At 39.9% G+C, this 24012-nt stretch overlaps 1 protein-coding gene across 1 annotated transcript; it reads left to right on the plus strand.

Annotated features, from left to right (window-relative positions):
* The first annotated feature begins 121 nt into the window (after window positions 1–121).
* Window positions 122–14523, plus strand: LOC122402017 (KIN17-like protein). Its single transcript, XM_043404510.1, has 4 exons — window positions 122–370; window positions 12476–12561; window positions 12917–13141; window positions 13205–14523. The coding sequence occupies exons 2-4, from the start codon at window positions 12481–12483 to the stop codon at window positions 13859–13861; spliced, it is 963 nt and encodes a 320-aa protein (XP_043260445.1). The 5' UTR covers window positions 122–370; window positions 12476–12480; the 3' UTR covers window positions 13862–14523.
* The last annotated feature ends 9489 nt before the right edge of the window (window positions 14524–24012 follow it).

The raw sequence follows: 24012 nt of genomic DNA on the forward strand, positions 1-24012 counted from the left end.
GGAACCGAACGTACCGAGTAGAAGGAGGAGCTGAAGGAGACTCCGGTGGTGGTGGTGGAGGTGGAGCAAGAGGAGGAGGAGAACGGAACACGAGAGATCGGCAGCACAGTTTCGTGTTCAGCTCAGCTCGGTTCGGCTCAGCCTCATATCGGATCTCCGTGTTTCGAGGCAAACCGTCCTTCAAATTTGTCGCTACAGATCGGCCACGATCCGGTAGTCTCCGCTGCTGAGCCAGCGGCAGAGATCCGGCCGCACACCGAGCGAGAATCGCGAACAACGCCGCCCGATCGTTCGTTCGTACCATTTGCTAATCTTTCCTCGGCATTCGTAGAGTGGTGCGTAGTTTGCGACGTCGCTGACGTACACCGAGGTGAGTGACAGTTTCTTCAGAAAAGCCAAGGCTGCAGCCGCACACTGGCCGAAGGCTTGAGATCATTGCCAGAGTTGCCAGACTGTGATCCGTGTCCTGCGAGTGATTCGATCGCGGTATCGAGTTGGCCGCGGGAATTTCGTACCTAGGATTACGTCGTGACCGTACAGCCAGAACGATAGTCATTTTTCCGCTCGAGCCCTTCGAAAGTGTTCCCCGACGACGTGACCGATTTCCTCGAGCGAACACGAAGAAGACAGCGTGAACCTGTGCCTCCGACGAACGTAAGAAGTCGGTGTCACGACTCGAACTCCTTAATTATCGTCCGAAACCGATCCCTTTCAGGTGGTCTTGTCAAAGCAAACGAAAGTTAACACCAGCTGAGTAAGTCGCGATTATCGCAGGCTCTTAGAAAGTGGCGAGACCGTGGCCAAGTAGCTGGCTCTCCGCCGGCTAAATAGTTTAGAAGCACCCTATCCGAAACGTTTTGCCCACTAATCCTAATACCAGACCCTATTCTCGAGTTAATGATAGCTCTTCTTAGACGCAACAGTTAACTTCCGAGCTAAACCGTTGCGCGGTAGCCGCCTCGCCATCGGGGTCCATTCTAATGAAGACCTTTTGCGACCGACCGAACTTGCCATTGTGCGGTTAATTGACTAATCTCAAAAATATCCGTGCGAAAGCGCGGGTATCTTGAAATTATCGTACGATCCAGGAGATCGAATAGACGTTTTAACAAAAAGAATTATACTCGCAAGCGGATCTAAACATTTTCACGACAATTTAGCGAAAATCCCAGGCACGAGATCGAAACTATCATCGAGCGCGTTACTTCATCCCGCAAACTTCGTAATATCATTAACCGGTCTCGTTCCCCCGAAGAAGCGATTTGTAGTTAATTACATCTTACGGTGCGCATCTTTTTAAAGCTGCAGGTAGCCCAGCTCGCCGAACACTCGGGACCAACTCTCGCTAATGTGACTGTGTTCGCGCCTTTCAAGTAATTGGGCCGCAGAAAATGGACAATAATACCTCCGGTTTAATTCGCGTCTTGAACCTCTCATTAAGTCGTTCAGTTACTTCTTCCCGTTCAAAAAAAAAGTTTCACACATCCGTGCACTTGTATGCTTGTTAATATCTACCGGGACCGAGTCTTTTTTACGAACGTTCCCCGACTAGACTGTGTGACCCGTAACCAAGTAAAAAAAAAAGAAATCGAGATCTTCCAGGGGGTCCATGACACTTGATACCGATATCCAAGAGGTCAGGCTGCAAGAGCAACCGAAACTAGCTGTGTCATTCCTCGGTGGTATGGTATCCCAGCCAACCCTTCCCCTTCCCCCCTCTCTTCGGATAACGGGTTATTGGTTACCAGAAAAAATCATTAAAAAAATGAAGTACAAATTGCCGTCACTCTGTGGAAGGAACACCTAGCAACCGATAGATTGCGAAATCGGTCGGAATAAAGGATCTTCTTCTTCGCGATCAAACTTCTTTTTTTCCGTCGATCCTCGAGGGGGTCGCTTTTCAAAACGGGTGCCCCGGTGAAAGAGAAATGGAAGAAGAGAAAATCGGATCGGAAGGGACGGGGAACTCGCGGTCGCTTTTTTTCGTTCGCTCGTTAGAAGACAGGGAAGACGCAGGAAGAGAGAATGAGAGAGCTAGTAGCGACCAGGCTCGAGGAAGACGAAAGGGCCCGTTTTAAAGAGGCAAGCATTAAAAACAACAATGTCATTACATTTTAACGACCTGTTCTTGGGCTCTGCCCTCCCTTTTAAGAACGTTCGTTTGCAGGTATGTGGTCCGCGCTCTCGCGGGTGCCACCACACCGGAAAGAGAATTCTTAAAGCGATACACACACCGTCCCCCTCCTATTTTCTCCCCCCCCCCTCCAGAGTCGCGGTTCGATTAAAAAATTACAGACCGGTCGATCTCGCGACATCGTCTTCGTGGAATAGTGTCTCGAGCACCTTGTACGTCGATCCTAACGTCGCGGACAAAAGATCCCCGATAATATGGTACACGTTTCTTGCGAAAGATGATCGAACCGGACGTTAAAAGTGTCGAGGCGGTCGGGCGTTGAAATTTCGACGGGCTTAAAATCGCGATCTAATCGAGGGAATGAAGAGGGTGCGAAAGTAGCTTAATCCGACACTGGCCGCTGCATAGGGCCCCTCCAGCTCGGGCCCGTACCCCCCTACCCAGGTCGATATCTCCCCACACACTCCGGGCACGCCGTGCAGCTCGCGAAGAATTAGTATGGGCGAAGCAACAAAAGCACGACGAACAAGCGCGGGGGGCTAGCGGAGAGTGGCGGCGAAGGAGGAAGAAAAAAAAGGAGCCGAGATGGCGCCACACGTCCAGCGTGTTTTCGGAGCATCCTCCGGTGCTGTTGGCAAACTCCTTTTTTTTCTCCTTCTTCTGGGTCCCCCCCCTTTTCCGTCTCGCTCTTTCACCCTTCCTCGCGCCTCCGGTCCACTCTCTCGCTTCTGGCGCGTTGTACACCCTCCCTCGGGGGCCGCTTCCTCTTTTATTTCGCTCCCCTTCTGGACCCTCACCCTGTGGGACCCCCTATTAGTTCGGCCACGGCACCGTATTGCCGGAAAAAAGGAGGAGCGAAGGACGGTCGCGAAATGCGAAATTGGGCTAGACCAAATCGTGAGATAGGGGATTTCTCATTAAAATGGAAGACCGTATTGCGCTCTGAAATTATCTTTTAATCTATGACAATGATCGGGCCCCTTGCATTCCTCGAGCTTCGTCGGCGTCAAGATGCGTAACGGATGATTTTATAGCGTAAACGGATCGTGGGCGTGCACCATCGTCGCGCCCCTTTTCGGGCAAGAAATTTGAAAAATACAAAACCTCTACAGCGTATTGGCGATTCTAACCCAGACGCGATTACGTTTAGATAAAACCTGGCCGAAGATAGTGCGGTCGGTATCGCGTACACGTAGCTGCACCTATTCGCCTTCCATTGGTCGAGATGCTGGAATCGCCCTACTCCTAGCGTTTCTTCTTCTGCCTCTTGGTTCTACCTTGTATTCCTTTTGTTCTCTTTCTTTCGCGTCTAAGTACTCCGGCAAAGAGATCATGAAATCTCTTGTGCCCAAGGCACCAGGGCCGTATCCGGTTCGATCGTCCCCTAGACGTTCCTCTACCTCTACGGATACCCCCGACGCTGATTCTTCATTGTCATTCACCCACCAGCAGCTTCTAAATCTTCTTTAATCACGAAACTCTTCGCTGGTACCTAACAATCCCTTCTCGTCGGTCGCTAAATCATTTTCCTCTCGCCTAATTGATCAGAGGCCAAAACCCGGCACCAGTCGGCCCGGCTAGGTCCCTAAATCACGAGGGTCTTCGAGAATCTTTACCGTTGATTCTCCGCGCGTTCTCCGTTCGATCGTCCAGTTTGCCAAACATAATTCTTCCCCCGCCGGGATGGAAAGTCCGAGTGAAATATGAATTCCTATTAGGCGCTTCCTGGAAGCTCGTCGCGTCACGCATCGCGGCAGCCCTTCGTAGGTGTTAAACTCGGGTGGACGGTTTTAATTCCGCGCTTTTTAAAAGGTTCCGCGGGAACAGAGGCGGCGATCAAACGAACAGATTCTGTCCGTGGCGTGCACAGATCGCCGGCACCCTTTGTGCCGGCCCGCCTAGGCTCGGGGGCTCGTCAAATTTGGTTGAAAATCAAATTAATCTCGCGGCTGGGCGCAGGACCCACTCCCCTCCCCCTCTGGGACTCACACTGTGCTTGTTGTTCTCTCGCTCGCTCGCCGCGGGCCAGCTTATCCTCGTCCCTCGTTCCCCGGACGACACGAGCAAATCGAAGGAACGGGACTGAGAGGAAGGTGGAGAAGGCGGTGGGCCGGAGGTCCTCCACGCCACCGACACGGACCCAGAGGCGAGAAGAGAAGGTGGCGCAGCAACAAAGAGCTTTGGACTTCTGGCTACGACCCAGCCAGGGCCGTATTTATTTTCATCTCCTCTACTGCACTGGCTCGCAACTTATCACTAGGGAGTTCGAATCTCAGCTTTTGAATGGTCATAGATTTTTCGTACGAATACGATTCGACGCTTAGAACTCTCGAATACCATCAATATCTTGCGTTTTGAGGGTCCTGATAAATTTAGGGGTGCCAAGAGATTCGATAGCGTTAGGTTGATGCACACGAAATGTCGCTTTTACTTTAACTATATGGTATTTTGATCAAAATAATTTTCACCGGATGCTACACATTTTTAATGGTAATTAATTAATTTGAATATCCCAGATTAAGAAACATGATCGCTTTTAGAGTTTAAAAATTTTCGAATTGTTATTTTTATACGTTCTTCGTTTCGAAATAATTTATCATTTGAAAAGTGTGGTCTAAATGCTTGAAAAGAACTGGGGAATATTCCTATTCCTGGTACTTGAAGGCCTCGCGTTATCGTGCAGTAAGATTGGTTTCCATCTGTTTAGCAATTCGAGTTGTTCTTTTACTTATTTTTAATGCATTTTTTCTATTTCTTTGCAGTAGAACTCAGTAGTAGTAGTAGATTTGGTGGTTAAAGGTAGTGAGTAAGTCCCTCGGATGATTATATTATTTTGTTTGGGTGAAGCGATGGTTTTGGCAAATGCTTTGGATTTTCATCTTTTTCCAGCCATTGACGATTCAAAAATGGATCTTGCTTGTTTCCTCAGAGCAATGAATTGGTTAGTCCTGTTCGACTAAGCTTTTGTGCATCTCATTTTTCCAGTTTTATTGCTTTTCCTAATTGAGCCAAATGATGCACAATGGACGAATAGCTTTCTTTCATTTGGTATGCTACTCCTCTTGTTTATTGTAGATTCTGTTGAATAATATTCCTTGAAACATCATTGTTAACTGCATTTTCCAGCCTTTTTCTTGATTCATTTTCTAGTGAAAACCAACGTTGAACTGTTTTAACATTCACATAACCTTCTCTTCTACCCTTTTTTATATTTGAATCTATTCTATTATAAGATTACTGCTATCGAAACTCTTAACACCTCCAAATCTATCAAGATCTTCACGATTATAAATATTCAAGATATTCCAAACTTATCAAGATTTTCAAAAGTTCTAATCTTCGAATCATATTCGAATCGATTCAACCAGAATGATACAGAACTACATATTTTGTTAGCCAAAGTTTAAATAATCCACTGTTTTTACTACAAATATCCCCACTAAAATGTTGACAGTAAGTTTCCATTTTCTGTTAAAAGACTGACAATTTTATGTAAAAAATAAAATGTTCAACTTTAAATGATAACAATTTCATTATACATTGTCATGTTACTAAAAGTCACGTTCGACACGACTAGAGATTATTGTGAAGCGAAAGTTTGTTCTCGAATGCTTTGAACGGTTAAAAACTTAATAATTGCAAAACAATGTTTTTATTCGGATTATAACTTTTGACGTAAAATAACTAGAAATGAAATTACTATTTTCCAATCGTCCTTTTTTTGTTTTGCTCTTCGGAAAATGAACTTATAACGTTAATAAATCGAAGTCAATGATAAATTATTGATTATCACCTTTAATTTTTGATTCGATAATTAACGATAGAATCTCTCGTCAGAAGATTGTGTTGACATATTCTATCACTTCCCCTTGTTCAGGTTATTGCATAATGTTTATTATGGAGCTTCTAAGAAAACTAAAAACTGAGTGTCGTGGAATTAAGTTTACGTAGTTGCTGTAGATCACTGAGATAGTAAACCCATCATCGTGGTCACTACTTTGTCATCGAGTAAAGTTGCAATTAGAGATAGTTTCTGACATCATTACGCAACCAGAGGAATGGTCGTGAACTATCAAATGAAGTTACACACACAGTAACGAAACATATAAAACTGAATTCACAATATATGTATGTATATTCAGTTCAGAACTTGCCAAGTATACTGGAAAAGTTTGCTGGCTATCTCATGGATCACTTTGTATTATTAAAGTTCAAGTACTACTTGTTTTTGCCAAACGAATGCTTGTCTCACAAATAGAACTAATGCAACAAGATAATTTAATTAAATGGCATATAAATATCTGATAATGATACAATATCATGATCAGATAATAGATAGATAATAGATCGATATATAGACAAACAGGAAAAATTCTTTCATAACATATTTCTACACATTCTTAAAAACAAAATATCCATTTTGTTCGAATATTATGGGAAGTTATGAAAACTGCATTGAAACAGCTGATTATACCATAAAAACAAATATACCAAAAAAAAAAATACTGAACAAATTACAACCATACTATAATCGGCTGTTTGAATGCATTTTTCATAACTTTTTCATTATATTCGAGCAAAATAGATATTACACTCTGATGTGTAGAAAGATGTTATAAAAGAATATTTCGGTCCTGACCAAGGCCAAAAATCGACGATTTTTGACATAGTCCTTTCTTTTACATCGACCTTGACTATGACTGGCTAAGGTGTTTAGGGTGCAAAGAAGGGATCGTGGTTTAGATAGCATGGATGAAGTGGTACCTATTGTAAGCCGTGAGATTCGTCCGGATTAAGTGCGTCCCTGTTGCATCCTACTCGGTCATTCAAATCTCCGTTCGTAAGAATAAGATGGGCGGCCGAGTAACCGCACACTTCCCCTTGCTGGAACGTATAAGCCCTATACTATAGGGTAATTCAACAAGAATCAGTGGAGAGGCCTAATTTTTAGGCTATCGTGTGTTTAGGCTAATTTGCGGCAGGTGTCGTCTTGTAAAAAGATACCGCTGGACGTCGACGTTTCCTCGACACCTGCTGCTCGAATAACTGAAGCGAAATTATTTCTTCAATATTTACGCTAGCAGGGTCTAACATGTAAACTCGCAGCGTTAATTAATTTAGCTTCGTAGGATTCTTACGATTTTCACGCTATTCCTGAAATTTATTTCAATCGATACCAGAATGTTTTCCTAACAAGTAGATGGTTCGTTCTCCTCAAAGTGTTAACTGTAGTGCTCGTCATCGACGCAAAATTATGACCACTAAAATAGTTTTTATTCCTCGAACATGGCTTTAATAGCCTCTAAAAGAATTTTGTCTCAATTTACTTTTCGCGTGTCAAGCTTTCCTAGTTCAAAATAACTTGTTTTATCATTTGTTATAATAATTTTTACTTTTATCAAAGTATATGAACGATTAATTTTATAGTGCTTTTCTTTTTTTTTTTTTGTTATTCTTGTGTAAAATTTCTATGTAGAATTTAGGTAAACTTTTGTGTTAATTAGAATTTCCGAAATTTCTAATAAAATTTCCATATAATTACAATACTTTTTCAGAATTTACACGTTGTATAAAAGTGATCAAAACGAACTTGGGCATTAGGTTTGCACAGCTGTGGATACCTATACATTAAAACGTTTATTGTCAGAACTAATAAGACAAATGTCGTTCCAATAATCAGTCTAGGAAAACTAAAGTTGCAACTATGTAATAAAATAATTTTAAAAAGTATATGAAAGAACACATGGTAAACGTATTATAAAACGTATATAAATAATTCTTAAATTTGGTTAAGTTTCCTATTTCTCATATGATGAATATTTGAAAGGCATCTAATTCTTTTTTAAATTTTCGCTCATTTTGATTTAATATTCACTTCTGCGTTGTCTGATTTAATTGATTGTTCATCGTTAATTTTACACTTTTCTGAGAATGGTTACTGCTTTTATCACTCACCTTTTTCTCAAATTCTAGTAGTTTCAATCCATTTTTTAAAATTCCAGCAACAGTATACATATTTCGTGGCTGAACTAGAAACTATCTTCAAAACTTATTTTTCAATTCCACCATTTTTTTTCTCATACTATTCATAGTGTAAACGAAACTCATATCTAACATTTTCGAGGCAAATACAAATTTCCAAGTATAAAGAGTAACTAATATTCCATTTGTGTGTGTGATAATCGACGCTATACTAAACTTCTTTCGTGTTATGCATAGCCTTCAGGGATACGTCGATATTTCATTTATAAATTTCCTCGTTTGAATCTAACTCTCATAACTAGTTGCTGTGAATGTTGCACCACCCGAGTATCATTTGTTTCCTTATTTGCAAAACTTCTCGAATGATGATGTGTTTCAATCTTTTGACGACAGAAACAAGAACTTTTACGAACGTAAAGATGACAAAAAGTCGTTGATAAATATGGACAATACATTGCTTATAAAAAAATTGTTTTTCATTTTATTAAAAAAATCCCGGTTGCCAAAGTAATGATTTTTGTGATGCGTGCGGAATGCACTGTAGTTTTGTCGCGAACGCGCCACGTAAGCGTGTCTTTGTTTCCCGGTCAGCTTGCCACGCGTTTCAGGTATTCCATTATCGGCGTACTTATCGGGTCCGCGGGACGGTTCGCAATAATTTCGCAACACCTTCGTCCGCCGATCCGCGATCGAGTGTCCTCTCGCGCGGCAACGAGACAGCATCCATGCTTCTCGGAAGCCCGGGCGCAAGAAACCGTGGAGCCGACGGCGTGAGAATAAAGTGGAACGAAAACCACGCGGAAAAGAAAAGGCGTTCCACGAATGAAGTGGTGGACGAAGGGGCAACAGAGGAAGAAGAGGACGAAGTAGAAGAAAAGGCCCCGTGGTCTGGAATTGAAATGCATCGGAGGGGAACGAAAAGTTGATCCTCTCCTGGAAATACCGGGGACCAATTGTCCAGAGAGGGACGAGATTCCTTCTCTTGTCAGGAATTCAACTCGCGAGTCCAACGACAAAGTGAATTCCTGAAGGACGGAGGATGCACGGAGGGTTCCCGATCCTCCGCAGTTAAACGGATCTGAGATTTCTGGCTCCCCCAAAAAAGGGCCCCGAGCTCTCGTAATTGGGCCTGCACATCCTTTTACCTTGTCGTTCGTGCCACTTGTTCCCGCTGATCTCCGAAGGATCAAGAAAGATCGTACGATGAGATTGACGCTTTTTTCCGTCGCCATCGATCCGACCGGTCTATATATATACTCTTCGTCCCTCTTCTCTCTCGTTGATGCAGAATTATCGCTTCATTACCGATCGCTCCTGGCTACGTTAATTAAGTAGCGTTGTACTCCAGGGTGAGAAACGTCACGTCCGATTGTACACGGTGTCAAAACGTGGTTTGCCGTGGCTAGGCATAGACGAACTCTACAGCCTCGAATCTTTTTCAAGTCAAGTTTAGTTTTCGCTAAAATTACAATTTAAATAGCAAATGGTAACTAAATTTCACGCATGACGGATGTAGTCGTGAAACACAGCTGACTGGTTAAAGCGAGTTAGTACACTATTATAGTTGAAAGGGAAACAAACGTAATGCAATGGAAGTGTTTATAGTTGAGCAGCAAGGAAAGCTGTGTATAATGGCTGTGCAGCTAGAAACAAAAATGTTTTTCTAGACACTACCTTTGTTACTCTGAAATTAAGGGCTGCGTTCATCTTCATCCATCAAACATCTAAGATATAAAACGTCGTCACTAGAGTTGATTTTTGTAACATCGTGAGACGGTTAAAAATTCAACAGCAACAATGGAAGGTTGTTCATCCAACAGCTGTCGTTTCCTGGTAGCACGAGGACCGCGTCTAGAGCGTTTCGTTCCGAATAATTCTTAACCCTTAATCTGGTAATTTTTTCTCCTCGAGTTTCGGTCTTCGGTCCTCCGACCTCGGAGAAGTTTTATATATCGGCGGAACGGAGTGCATCCCGTATTCATGCCTCGTATCCCAAAATCCGGCGCTATTTATGGCCGGTACGTCGACGAGAAAGTCTCCTCTTTCCCTTGATCCCTAAAGGCCACGGGGAATTCCGTTATCTCGAAATCTCGGCGACTTAAAACTCGAGCATCCCCGCACGTCGGGGAATCGGAGAATCGACCTAACGATTTATGAATGGGGACCCGATCGCGTCGTTGCCAATAGACAGACCCCGCTACCTTCCACTTTCTCGGTGTTTCTCTTTCCATCAACCCCGTGTTCGCCGAAAGACCGCGTCGCGGGTCCCCAGAAGTTTACGAGTACCGGGTCGCGCGGGTCGCTTTTAAACGAAACTCACGCCAAGGAGGGGAAAAAAAAAAGAAAACGGAAGAGCAGCGCCGGAGAAGCAGCACCACGACAAATCCCAGTGACGTAATTTCAGACGGTCGTCGAACCTGAGACCTCGAGAGTCGCACCACGAGACCCACGGCTTTCATTCATTCGGGGTGGGGACGAACGCATACGACGTGCACACGTGCATGCCGCGCCTCGAATCGCAATCGCGAAATTCTTCCAACCCGACGATACCCAACGACAAACGTATCCTCGGGAATCAAACGGAGAAAGTCTGGTCCCGCGGTTAGAAGCATGGCTTTTCTTACCTGACGACTGTTTCACACCGACGCACAGTGTGCCGCGTAAATGGGAATTCGGGACAAAAATCATGGCTCCTAAACTAGTCAAATTTCGACCTATGACCTCTCATACGTTCTCAAAGTGAAAAATTATACATTTTTGTTAAAAAATTTGAAGGGACCTTGATTTTTTGTTGAATTAAAAATTGTTTTATTAATTTCTTGTCAAGTGATTGCTGTGTAACTTTTGTTCGAAAAGATTTTTGATTTGGTTTGGAGGAAATGCCTGAAACATCGTAGCGATCATTTCGATCGTAACTTTTCATCTGTGTAATGTTTTTCCTTTATTTCTTTTTAATTGAAATGTAAAATAGATACAGAAACAATTTCTTATCTTGTAAATTAATTAAAAAACATTTTTTATTAGAGTAGTTCCGATTCTGATTCGGAGCAGGTATCAGTACTTGCAATAATGATTTTGATCATTTTCTCTGTTTCGAGCAAATTCGAGCAGCTAAAATTGGTGTTGAATTAAAATTTAATGTGCCCTAAATTAACATATAAAAAATCATCGAGGTACTTTTTGGTATTTTTTCTTAAGCTCAATTCAAAGTTAATAAACATTTAACACAAATAATTGGGACAAATTGTTAATACTGTAAAAATATTGTTTAGCAGTTTGGAAGGTATTATGATACTGTATATAACTTGCAAAAATCAAATTAAAAACACAAACTTTCACCGAAAATTACAATACATTTTTGGCATTATTTTCAACAACAAATTGGTAAATTCAGTAAAAGTTATGGATAGCGTTAAAATTTACGTTTCTTCATTAACATTTTGGGATACAAGAATTTATAAAACATAGACTTCAGTTTTTTTTTAATTTTGTCCATTGCTGGACACACTGTGCGACGCCCGATCAGTTTGTAAATAGCGATGGGCCACTCGAATCTGAACTTTTAAATGGTTCAAAGTTTTTAAAACTACGAAGATTCGAGTCGTTTCGAAGCTTAGAACTCTTAAATGTCATGGGTATCTTAAGTCTCGAAGGTCTTGATAGATTTGAGAGTGTTAAGAGATTAGATAGTATTAGGTCGTTGCATATGATATGTCGTCTTCGATCAAAATAATTTTCACGCGATTCTACACATTTTTACCAACAATTAATTAACTTGAACATCCCAGACTAAAAAAGGTTGGCAATTCGAGAGTTTAGGAATTTTTGAAATGCTGTTTTTATACCTTCTTTATCCTTTAAAAAGTGGTCTAAATGTCTAAAAAAAGTGAAAGTCTCTAGAGCAGCGGTTCTCAATCTGTGATATGCGAACCATCGGTGGTATTATATCAAATTTTAGAATCATGTATTATCATGTACGGAAAAATGTTAAAAGAGTAAACAAATCAAAAGTTATTGTAGCCAATTTACTATAACAGAAATAACTAATTACTATAACAGAAATTCTTGATTAAAAATGTTGGTTTTGCAAATAACTATTTTTAGTTATTGCTAAATTAGCTAAATTTTATAACTTAATTCTTATTATAAATTTGATTATAAAGACCTCTATTAAGATCCTCTAAGACATTCAAGATTTTTAGAACTCATCAAGACTTTTAAGGGTTCTAAGCGTCGAATCATATTCGAATCGATTCGAATTTTTCGGTATATTTGTATATAAATCGATTCGAAGTGCTTCAAACCCCATCACTAGTTGGAAAGATTCGGATACCCTCTCTCTTTCTTAACCTGTTTCAGGGATCATGGGATCGACGTGTGATCTAAGGGTGGCGATCCTGCTGCTCGTTCAGTCGACCCTGCTGCTTGCACATCGAGAGCACAAGGTTTATAGATCTTTCCGTTTCGTTGTGCGGTAGGGTAAATGTACCAATTACTGTGATAGTAAGCTCTAACTGCACTTTATTTTACTATATCTTTCGATTTATTATTAAAAAAACATTTAGTAACTATTGTTTTGTCAAGACTTGTATATTTTTTATTGGAGAAAAAATTGATTGTTGAAAATTATGTTAATGTAAAATATACAGGGTCACTCCTCGGAAAAATTTTAATGGGAGATCTTAGAGGCGAAAATAAGACGAAAATCGAGAATATCTATTTCTTCATTGAGGCTTCGTTAAAGAGTTATTAAAAAATTTCGAATCAAAGAGTGACGTTGGGCGTAATCATTGCTTGTAGGTCCACAATATCGTGCTATACCCGGACAAGCACAGCTGGTGCAAGACAACCCCCATCAAGCAGGTAGTCACGTGGCCGCAGTGTTCCTCGCAAGAGTTGGACAACAATGTGTGCGTTGGGGCTTGTTTCTCATACATGGTGCCTCACAGCGAACCCTCTGCACCCGGTGACTTGATAAGACCCTACTGTGACTCCTGTCAGCCTTTGGACAGCGTCTGGCACACGGTAAGCGAATGAACAGACGTCGCGACACGTTTCGAACTTTGTCACTTGGATGATAATTTTCAGGTGACTCTGGATTGCAAGGACGAAGAGAACAACCCGATAACGATGCAGAAGAAGGTTCAAATCATCACCAATTGCTCCTGCAGCTCGTGCATGGAGACGTCCAGGATCAAACCCGACTATAACACCCTGCTTCAGTCGCTGACCGAGGAGAACTTGGACAAGAACGTGAACATCATCCACGAAACGCCGGACCTGCTGTTGAATCCTAATCTGAACTCCTCGAAGAACACCACCAGAGACGGCGTCGAGGCTAACGAGAGGTTCTTGCAGATATTCAAACAGCTGAAGGACTCGGAGAAGCTGGACGAGTCCGGCGCCAAGGAACTGTTCTCCAAGTTCGAGGAAGATGTAGATCTGGACAAACTGAGGGAACTGCTGAAGAGGTACAGCCAAGAGGAGGAGAGGCAAAACTCGCATCAGCACCAACATCAGCACCAGTCGTCCGGGAAGCAGCAGCAGCAGCAACAGCAACAACAGCAGCATCACTCGACGACGACGGTTCTTCATCGAGGTCCTCATCACTCGATGGTCCTGGACTCTGACGTGAAAGAAAAGATCGACGTCGAACCGCACTATCTTCATCCGGCGGTCGCCGGCCAGGAGATCAGCTACCACGACAACGTCCTCGTGGACAAGGATAAGAAGAAAGATTTCTGAACGTATAGAGGACGTTCCTCTCGCCAAGAAAACGCGTGGCTAGTTAACTTTAGATGTCAAACTGGTCAGAATTAATAGGAAACATTATTGGTATAGATGAAAATACTCTGCTCGTCTTACGGGATAGTTTCTGTTTCTTTTTCTGTTAGGATCGTTTGTTGCCTAGTCCAATCTGCATTCTATTGTTCGGTTCGATGACTGAGCTACGATTTAACCGTTCAGCTTGATCCACTGTAAATAGAGACGGTTCTTCGTTCTCTGTCTTTTTTTTTTTTTAATAGAAAAAGGATGACGCTTTGTTTTGTATTGTATGTACTATTTCGTTAATGTAGTAGGCGTTATTGACGAAGGGTAAACTGCTCGTTTGAATTTGCTTGGATTGGGTGGCAGAAGTCTCGTTATAGCTCGATTGTTAAATGGATGCGTTAGAAAAGAAAATTCTTAATCGCCATTGGAGATAAGATGCTGAAAGGGGAATAAAGAGAGAGATGAAATTCTAATATATATTTAATTATTATTATTATTAATTAATTAACTATTTAACGTACTCGCGCGTCTAATAAAGGAATTTACGTCTGTTTATATTTACACCTTAACTTTCCACAACTGGCAAACATTGTAAACGTCCGTAGGCGTTTGTTTTTTTTATCATGTTGACTGCTTCGAAGCATATATTGTATCCATTGTCTCGTAGAGAATAAACAAAGAGTCAGCACGAGATATCTTCCTGGTGCATACCCACTCGATTTCCTCGCGATTTCCAAATCACTTAGGGTCTCATCAATTTTCTAATCTTGGCATGCTTGGAGTTTCAGATCGTAGCTTTTCAGAGTCATTGCGAAATCGTCAGGATTCTCTTATATTTCAGTTTTAGAAGAAGATTCTCTACAGTTGTATGCTCCAGAACATCTTGAAAGCTCAAGAAAAATTGCTTGAAATCTTAAATTAAACCACGATTTCTCGACAACCAGAGAACAGACAATGGAGTTAAACGCATCACGATTAATCTAACTTGACTCGTTCAGGCATATTCTATGGATACTATTGCGTACACTATCGGTGTAATTTGTCAACAAAGAAGAACATGAGCCTGTCACCCAACAATTTTACGATTACAAATGTATGCATTGAGAACTCTAACGCGTGTACGATTCGTGCAGTCTACCGATAGAAGAAACGACATCTTCGAAATGGCACTATGTTGATGGTTGCTGGTATCCTCCGACGGCGGATCCAACGAGACAATCGGAACGAAGCTAAAAGAGAAAGGAAGGTTGAAAGAAACGCCACGTCGAACGTAAACATTCATTAAGCGTCCGACTTGGCAAATCGTGCCATAGGTGTGCAACGTGGAATGCAAATAAAGCAATTAAGAGCACGGCCAGCATCGCGTCGATGGAGGTGAAAACAGAGGAGGACGGAAACGCAGGGAACGGCGATACGAAACAACTTATAGCGATACTTTCTCTTCTAACTAAAACGAAGACGCAAACTCGACGACGAAACGACGCACTGAATTAGCTTGGTAAGCATCGATAATCGTCCGGCTTGATTATACTGCCTATTATAGCGTTCGTACAGCTCATATTTTACGTTACAGTGCCACGATTCGAGTAGAGACACACGAGTCTTCGGTCACTCTCGCTTTCTTCTAGGTTCTTCGACGTCGATGACGTTCGTTTTGATACTTGGATTCGGTTGAATCATTATCAATTTACCTGGACTTATCAGATAACTACATACTCGATCGCAAGATGGAAACCGATTATACGATTTTCAGAAAGTATAGAGTATTTTCATATATTAGAATATTCATTTTTCCGATGTTCATTATCCTGTATTATATGATAACATAAATATCAATAGCAGGAACGAAGAGTTTTCTTTAAAATTTTCGAATCCTATATTTGTTTGGCTATCATGTTGTTTGTATAACATGTGTATTTATCTGAAATCCTTTTTCTACGTTTCTTGATGCTTCGTGGATTCTTAATAAAACCGATTCCTAGGTCCAGAATAGAATTTGTTACAAATTCGTAATACCATGCTAGACAAAGCACGTAAAGCAGGGTAGAACCTCGATAAACGTACTTTCCACGATTACATAATATGACCTAACCTTGATCGTTGCGATGTATCGATCAGCAGAAGGGATGATAGAGTTTATCCTCAGGAGGTATACCTGTCTAGAATTTTGAAAAAATCAATTCGTTTCTTTATTTCATTTTCTCTGAACAAATGGCTTGGAAATATGGGTGCAATTTCGATTTGCAAAAATAATAAAATTATAGAGGTTTGAATACGTTTGCTACACACAGTATTTTTCTCAAACCTTATTTTCTGCATTGACTGTCATTTGAAATAAATCAGCAACAAACGTGTCTTTATTACTTGAATTTTAACTTTTTCATATGCTAAAGATGAAAAAAAGGGTAAAAACTCGGAACTTTAGCTTTCAAACGCTATTTCTTTATTTATCAAGGTTTTGATTTCTTCCTAGTTCATGCTATAACTACACACTTTCTAACGAAGATACTTTTTCCCCTTTTTTCAGATTAACAGAACGGCTGGAATTGTGTCAACTGTAAGGACAGTCTCTTAGAGGAAGTTTCTTCGATGATTTGTAGATCGTAGAATTTTCATTATTTTTGCTTGAAAAAAATACTGTGTATACTGAAAATATGAGTAAATTTTTCTTTAAAAAATAACAGAGAAGGCCTAAAAGTTCTATGTCTTGACCGGAATACTCTCTTAAGAGAAATGATTAAGGTAACAAAATTAAACTATTTGTAATTCTGATGAAAGAAACGTGGCTTTTAATGAGAGCAGTCAGCACAAAAATATTTTTTCGATAAATGTATATTTTTATAAAATCAACGTTTCGACCATCCTTGCGTGGCCTTCTTCAGAATAAATTCTATAAATATATTATGAAGCTTATGTGAAAAATAATGGATTCCTTTTTCCTCAATCTAATATAATGTCTTCGTAGAATTTTTCCTAAGGTTGATGACCGAAACGTGAATTTTATGAAAATAAAAATTCACTTGCAGAGGTATATTCTTTTTATAGGAAAATTTCTTGTCATTTTCTGTTAATTTTGTACAAGATAAATCTTCCCTATAGAAATTCGGAACCAGAGTCCTCCGTTGTAGAGTAGCGAACTTGACTTGCAACTACCATACTTATGAAATCCTTTACTATAATTCAGCGTGTGTATTGCAAGAAAAACCTTAAATTTTTGGTTAAATCATTAATCATGGAGCATTATCACGTACACTTCTTTTATTCGTTTCAACAAAGTCTACAGTTTGCAAAAGGAACGAAGTCATTCATCCTTCAAGGCATTTTTTATAAAAATGGCCAACTTTGAACAACTAATATTTTAGAATTTGGTGTGATCCAACATTTTCAGTCCATTCTTGTTTGAAAATCGCTCAGTCCAGGTCGTGACCTTCCCTTGTTAGAGTCGTTACACGGGAATTCCCCCCTCCCACAGAGAACAGTCCCATCCAGGGGTTCGCGGGCCCCGGTTTGAGAGACGCTGCGTTAGAAAGAGGCGGAAAGAGTCAGCCGCGAATGGAACGATCTCCCGATCAGTCGGTTGCTCGATTTGGATTTCAAAAGTTGCGGTTCGCGATCGGTACACAATATGATAAGCGGGGTCGGCGGTTCGTGCGACGGGCACCAGTTCCAGCGGAATAATCGTCGCTGATAAGAAGCTGTTTTGGCCAATCAGCGGGTACGGATTCGAGCGGTTCATCGGTACGGCAGCGATTACATAGCTGACCGACTCGGGGGACCCATGAGCGGATCGGCAGTGTTGCTCAGCGCTCCGTTGCGTGTTCCTGTTGCCTTTCTGCGCGGTCGCGTAGCGTTCTCTTTGACGGCGCAGCCGCGCGTGCCACCGGGACGAACGGTCCCCTCCGGGAAAATGTTGCCCCGTTGCTGACCCGGGACGAAGCCGCGACGGCCCCGGTGCGGTGACAAGCAATGCTCGACAAGCCCCTGGTGTTCGACTACTTTTAAATGCCGAACTCTCCGACAACAACTGTCGCCGGTATACCACGGTGGAGAAAGAAGGATTTCGAACGAGCCTCCTCCGAGCCGAGGATAATCACCATGAACGGTAGGGACTCTGTTGCTTTGGAAAGTACACGCTTGACGTTAGAGCTGTTACGACGTTACGATCGTTCGAGTAGTACGAAATTCCTAATGATCAGTCTTCTTCGATCTCTTTCTAGGCCACGTAACAATCTGTTTTTTTTTTTTGTTAATTGTATTTCACGTTTTTAGCGTAATAAAGTGTGGAACCCGAAACCTTGAACGGTCAAATTAAACAGAGCTCGTTCCTAAAAGCGTAGCTATCGACCTGCACATTTTGAGTCATGATCGTTATGGGGTTAACGACTGTTATGAGTAGACTACGGATCTTTATGCAAATTCACATTTTTATTAATAGAATTAATCAAACTGAAGCTTCGCAGAAGCTTCAACCCCTAAATATAATAATTCGTATCTTACTTTAAGTATTTCTTATATTTTTGCATATTAAATGCATTCTGTAGTTTTTTGAGGATTAAAATTTCCCATGAATGCATAAACATCCGCAGTCTAGTTATGAGCAACTGTTTTTTTCTCGTTAATAGCTGTTATCAGCGATTGAAATAAAATTTCTCTCATTGGTAACTGTTATTTTATTGACCCTCGTCAATAATAATTATGGGCAAGGAAAAATTTTGTTCAAGAGTTATAATTATTACTTGTAATCAAAAACATTTGAATCGAAGAAATAATTGTTATTCTACGATTTTTGATCATTGTGGTGATAACATTTTGTTTAACATTTAGATTATTATTTGTAATCAAAAACATTTAAATCGAAGAAATTACAGGCGGTTATAGGATAGTTATCCTATGTTTTTTGTCTATTGTGGTTATAACAGTTAGGGTCTCCGTTTGGTACGTCTCTGACGATGGAATAATACCGAACCTTCGAAGTTTGATCTCGATGACCCAAAGATCCGACGATTCGTACACCGAGATCTTCTAAGTCTTGCTACTCGGAAATTCTGGGACTTGGTTCGTGAGATTGCAATGAGGATCAAATCATTGTTTGCTTTTGAGAATCTTTACACTACAAAATTAGAATTCTTGGGAGCAAGAACCAGAACCACGTTAACTGAGGATTCTAATATTTAAACGTATGAAAGTTTGAGAATTTTCAACAAAACGTCTAATATCTCAGGTAGAATTTGATTGATAAGACTTATCAACGAAGTAATCAGAAACATAGAACGATATGTCATTTGGATTTAGGAATTCGCTACTTACGAGATAAACAGTTATAACTTTTAAACAACGTAGACTGCTATCGCTAGAATCGTAACGTGCAGTTTATTTCAACCGCCATTTATAAAAAGAATTCTTTCATCTTACAGTCAGATCGATACCAAAATTTACATTATTATTTTGACTCGATATAAATTATAAGATTTGGTTGTTACAAATTTTTTCATTTTATCTCTGTCATTAACATTAATTCACTGTCAATTGCAAGTAACCTCGTTTCAATATTTGCTTATTAAAGTTTGGTCTTCTAATGAAAATTTATTTACCTACATATTTCTAAGTATTAAACATCAAAAGGGGATCTAAATTAAAGTTCGGATTGCATTTGTTATGAGATATCGAGGCTTAGAGCTAGAGAAATTGAGAGTCCAATTTTTTATAGTTTAGGGACTTTGAATCTGAGGCTTGAGGGATTTGAAAAAATAGGTTTTCTAGGAAACTTTCAGATTTTCACAGTTTCGAGTCCTGGAGCTCACGAACGAAAATTTGAAGTTGCTCGAATTGCTAAATTTCAAAATAATAAGTTTCAAAACATATACAAATTTTTATACAGTTTCGACAGTGCTATTATACATATAACTCTATTATCTATTTACGTGGGTCACAGGAGCTGTAAGTTTATCGAAATGAGTCGTATTCGCGGCACAAATACAAACGAGACGTCTGTTTACGCGCAGTCGGTTTCAAATTTAAAAGTAACAGCGAAACTTTCTTCTGTATCAGTCATAGACCAGCCTTCGGTTACTTGAGATTGCAACAACGATCGAGATCAACGATCTGAGAAAGAGATTCGAAATCTCGTTCGAGATCAGCGTGATTAAACATATCTAGAACATTGTTACATCTTATTCCGTAAAATTCTGACCATCTGTTCGAATAACTGCAAAGCTTACAATTTAAAAATCGAAATATTCTTTCCCACAAATGTATAGTTTGCAGTCTGAAAGATAATTGTATAAGCGACCCCACATCAGAATTCACATGCAGTAAAAGTCGACTAATAAAGATTTCTTTCAATATCATTAAACAAAGATTATCATATAGTTTTAAACAAACATCAAAAGACCCACGTGAGTTTACTAATTTTAATCGTATTTATTTTTGTGCATCGTTTAAATAAATAATAAACGTTCAAATTGAAGAATATGAGACTATTGAAAATAGTTAACTCTTAAATAGATTTTTTTAAAAACCAGTTTTAATAAATATTTCATTTTATTTTAAAGGGTCACTATTTTTTCGTCAACTTTCGATCGTTTGGGCGCAACTGTAAAAAAAGGAGGACGATTAGGTGGTTCGTGAGTTCGCAACTTCTCGATTTCTTCGCGAGATCAATTTTCTCGTCGAAGCAAAGCGTCCAAAACTGTTCAGGATGACCGCCCTAATGATTCCACGAAGTACAGCCGTTCTTTCGAAACAATTCGTCAATTAAAGCCAGCCGTCACGTTAGCGACGGACGAATTTATCGAACAACGTCCTCGACCTACGCGTCCTAATTCGACGATTCGAAAAGGACAATGTTAAGTCATAGAGGGGTTTACTGACCCAAGAGCGTACAGCCTATGCTATACACCGTTGGAAAGATCTCGCCAAGGCGAATCGACTGATACCGTTTTTAACTTCGATATCAGATGTGATCATGTCGAAAAATGGCCTCAAAGTTCGAGATTTTGCGGTTTTGAACAAAAGAATCCGGTCGTAAAAGCCCATCCGGCCCGAGGGACCTCGGGTAGGCACCTGAGGGAAAACCGAGCGGTGTAAGCGATATTCTAGCAGATTGGGACGGCAAATGTGCCCCACCACCTTCATTTCAGTGCCGTGTTGGGCCTGCGTTTGCCGCATGGGCCCCGTTCGAAATGCCCAGGGCGAAATCGCCAATGGATCAGTTGTTTTTCATGAACATAATACATTCATGATAGACGATTCGCAGGTATAAGTTGGGAATGTGCAGGTTAGTATTCAGACTAATGCGTCACTTACAATAGTGAATGGAGTGACATTTTATTGATTGAACGAAACATAATGATGTGAATACTGAATACTAACCTGCACATTCCCAACTCATACCTGCGAATCGTCTATCATGAATATATTATGTTCATGAAAAACAACTGATCCATTGGCGATTTCGCCCTGGGCATTTCGAACGGGGCCCATGCGGCAAACGCAGCCCAACACGGCACTGAAATGAAGGTGGTGGGGCACATTTGCCGTCCCAATCTGCTAGAGTATCGCTTACACCGCTCGGTTTTCCCTCAGGTGCCTACCCGAGGTCCCTCGGGCCGGATGGGCTTTTACGACCGGATTCTTTTGTTCAAAACCGCAAAATCTCGAACTTTGAGGCCATTTTTCGACATGATCCCATCTGATATCGAAGTTAAAAACGGTATCAGTCGATTCGCCTTGGCGAGACCTTTCCAACGGTGTATAGCATAGGCTGTACGCTCTTGGGTCAGTAAACCCCTCTATGACTTAACATTGTCCTTAAAGGCCTAACACGGGCAGTAACGTTCATCGACCGACGCTTGAAAGATGAGATAAAATTAAACTTCGTTTAAATGATTCGAATTAGTTAGGTCAACGCGGTTTAACTTACTCTACGATTTTCAAATTCATCGATCCTTTGACTCTTCGATATATATTTCATTTCTTCGGATCTTACTTCTCTATCGACTTATCAAACATCTTCTACAGAAGTTCGATTCACGTGGTTTCGCATCATAATCACTTAAAATCACCATAATCGTAACTAGGGCTTGAATGAAACTGCAAATTTTTATAAACAAAGGTTATTTGATAAACTTTTAATTTCTAAATTCAAGCGTCAAGTTTTCTATCTATGCATAAATATGTGCAATACAAGTTCCAACGAATGTAAAATTGCTTTTCTAGGAAAGAAACGTTAAAAGTAAAAAAATAAATATTATATTAGAACTAATTGAAACTTTTATATTTATATTTTATATTTGTGAATCAAACTTGAACGTTTAATCTCGATATAGTAATTAACATATTGTGTATCTTTTTCTGCAACATTTTCAGCGTCTCTGGATCTAATATTTTGCATAATTTTCCATTTTATGGTTCCTAACTCTGTTTCTTTTAATTCTAATCGGTTTCTTAGAACATAAACTTACATTATAGTTGCACAGAGTTTTAGATTCTTTAAACTTTGCAGTCAGGCAAGATGTAAATAAAGCATAGCGAGTATTTACATTTCGAGTCTCAAAGCACAATAACACGATCATTTTTAGAATTCAGAATTATGTAAACAAATGTGCAAATCACTGAATAATTGTATTTCTTCTACGTGGCAATTAGATAAATTGCATGCTACGTTATTTTTTGCAAATCACTTCTATAATCGAGCACATAATGAAAAATGACAGAGTTGTAAAATTATATAAAAAATAATTAAAGTAGATATCTTTCGGGGTTCCCCTGCATCGTGTGTAGCTATAGTGATGCAGTATTATCACACATGAGTAACTTAGTAACTCTGTCGCGTCCACGTGTTGCTGAATTTGCGAAAACTGTCACGATTAAGGTTCAACGCTTCCCGGAACATGTAACTTAGATTATCTTGTGAATAGTGCAAATTGTTTGCATCAATTTTCAGGGCAAAATAAAAGCAAGGAAAGAAAAATTATAATGGAGAAAACTGTTGTAACAATTCTAAAAGGTATTAGAAATAAATTTCAGAAAGAATTAGATATAAAAGAAACGAACAAAATGCTCTCTCTTCTCTGATAAGAAGAAAATTAAATGAAATCTGGGAAAAATTTGAATGGAAGATTCTAGAAGCCAAAATAAGACGAAAATCAAGAATACCAATTTGTTGATTAAGGCTTCGCTATAAAGTTATTAACGTTTAGAGTTCCTCCTGTAGAACGGCAATCTGCGAATTTTTATCTCGAAAGTGCGTAGGATTTCGAGGGTATGTGTATTCACCAAAAATAATTGTAATTGACCTCTGCAACCGAAAATAATTTTTTCAGAACGATTTGAAATTTTTTAATTTTGTCGAAAAATTTCAGTACCTACCCCCTGTCGATTTTTCTTAAAAATTTGTATAACGCTGTACAGAAATTTTGTCTAATACTTTTTGGTAGATACCTATGAGCTCTACTTCAGAAAAAAATTTCATTGAAATATATTCACTATCGTAGGAGTTATGGTCGTTTGAAAATTGGACCATTTTTATGTGGTTTTTCTCACTTTTCGAGGTCAAGGAACAACTTTTTCAATATTGTTAGAATCTCTACATATTCTTCACTAAAATACGCATTATTTGCCTTCTGAAACATTAAAATCCTCCAATCCGTTCAGAAGTTATGACGTTTTAAAGATACGCACGAAATTTTGGAGTGACATTTATTGCCTGAAATTATATTTTCAGTACGTAATTTTTTTCTCGAAAATGGTTAGGATTTTGAGGGTATGTCTATTGACCAAAAATGATTGTAATTGACTCCTGCAATCGAAAATAATTTTTTCAGAATAATTTGAAATTTTTTAATTTAATTTTTTAATAACTTTTTATTGAAGCCTCAGTTAAAAAATTGATATTTTTTATTTTCGTCTTATTTTGGCCTCTAGAATCTCCCATTAAAATTTTTCCCAGGAATGGCCGAACACCCTGTACATTTAAATTAATACATTTATGAATGTGTGTGGGCTCTGGGAGCATAACCGAGCATGTATAGATTCTGTGTGAAAAAATAAATTGTAACTATAGAATAACGATCTTTGGTGAGTACTGAAGAAGACATAACGAAGAGTGATAGACTGTTCTAACT

Source organism: Colletes gigas, unplaced genomic scaffold (genome assembly GCF_013123115.1).
Source record: "Colletes gigas isolate AHSC1104 unplaced genomic scaffold, ASM1312311v1 Colletes_gigas_Sc00031, whole genome shotgun sequence".
Taxonomy (NCBI): domain Eukaryota; kingdom Metazoa; phylum Arthropoda; class Insecta; order Hymenoptera; family Colletidae; genus Colletes; species Colletes gigas.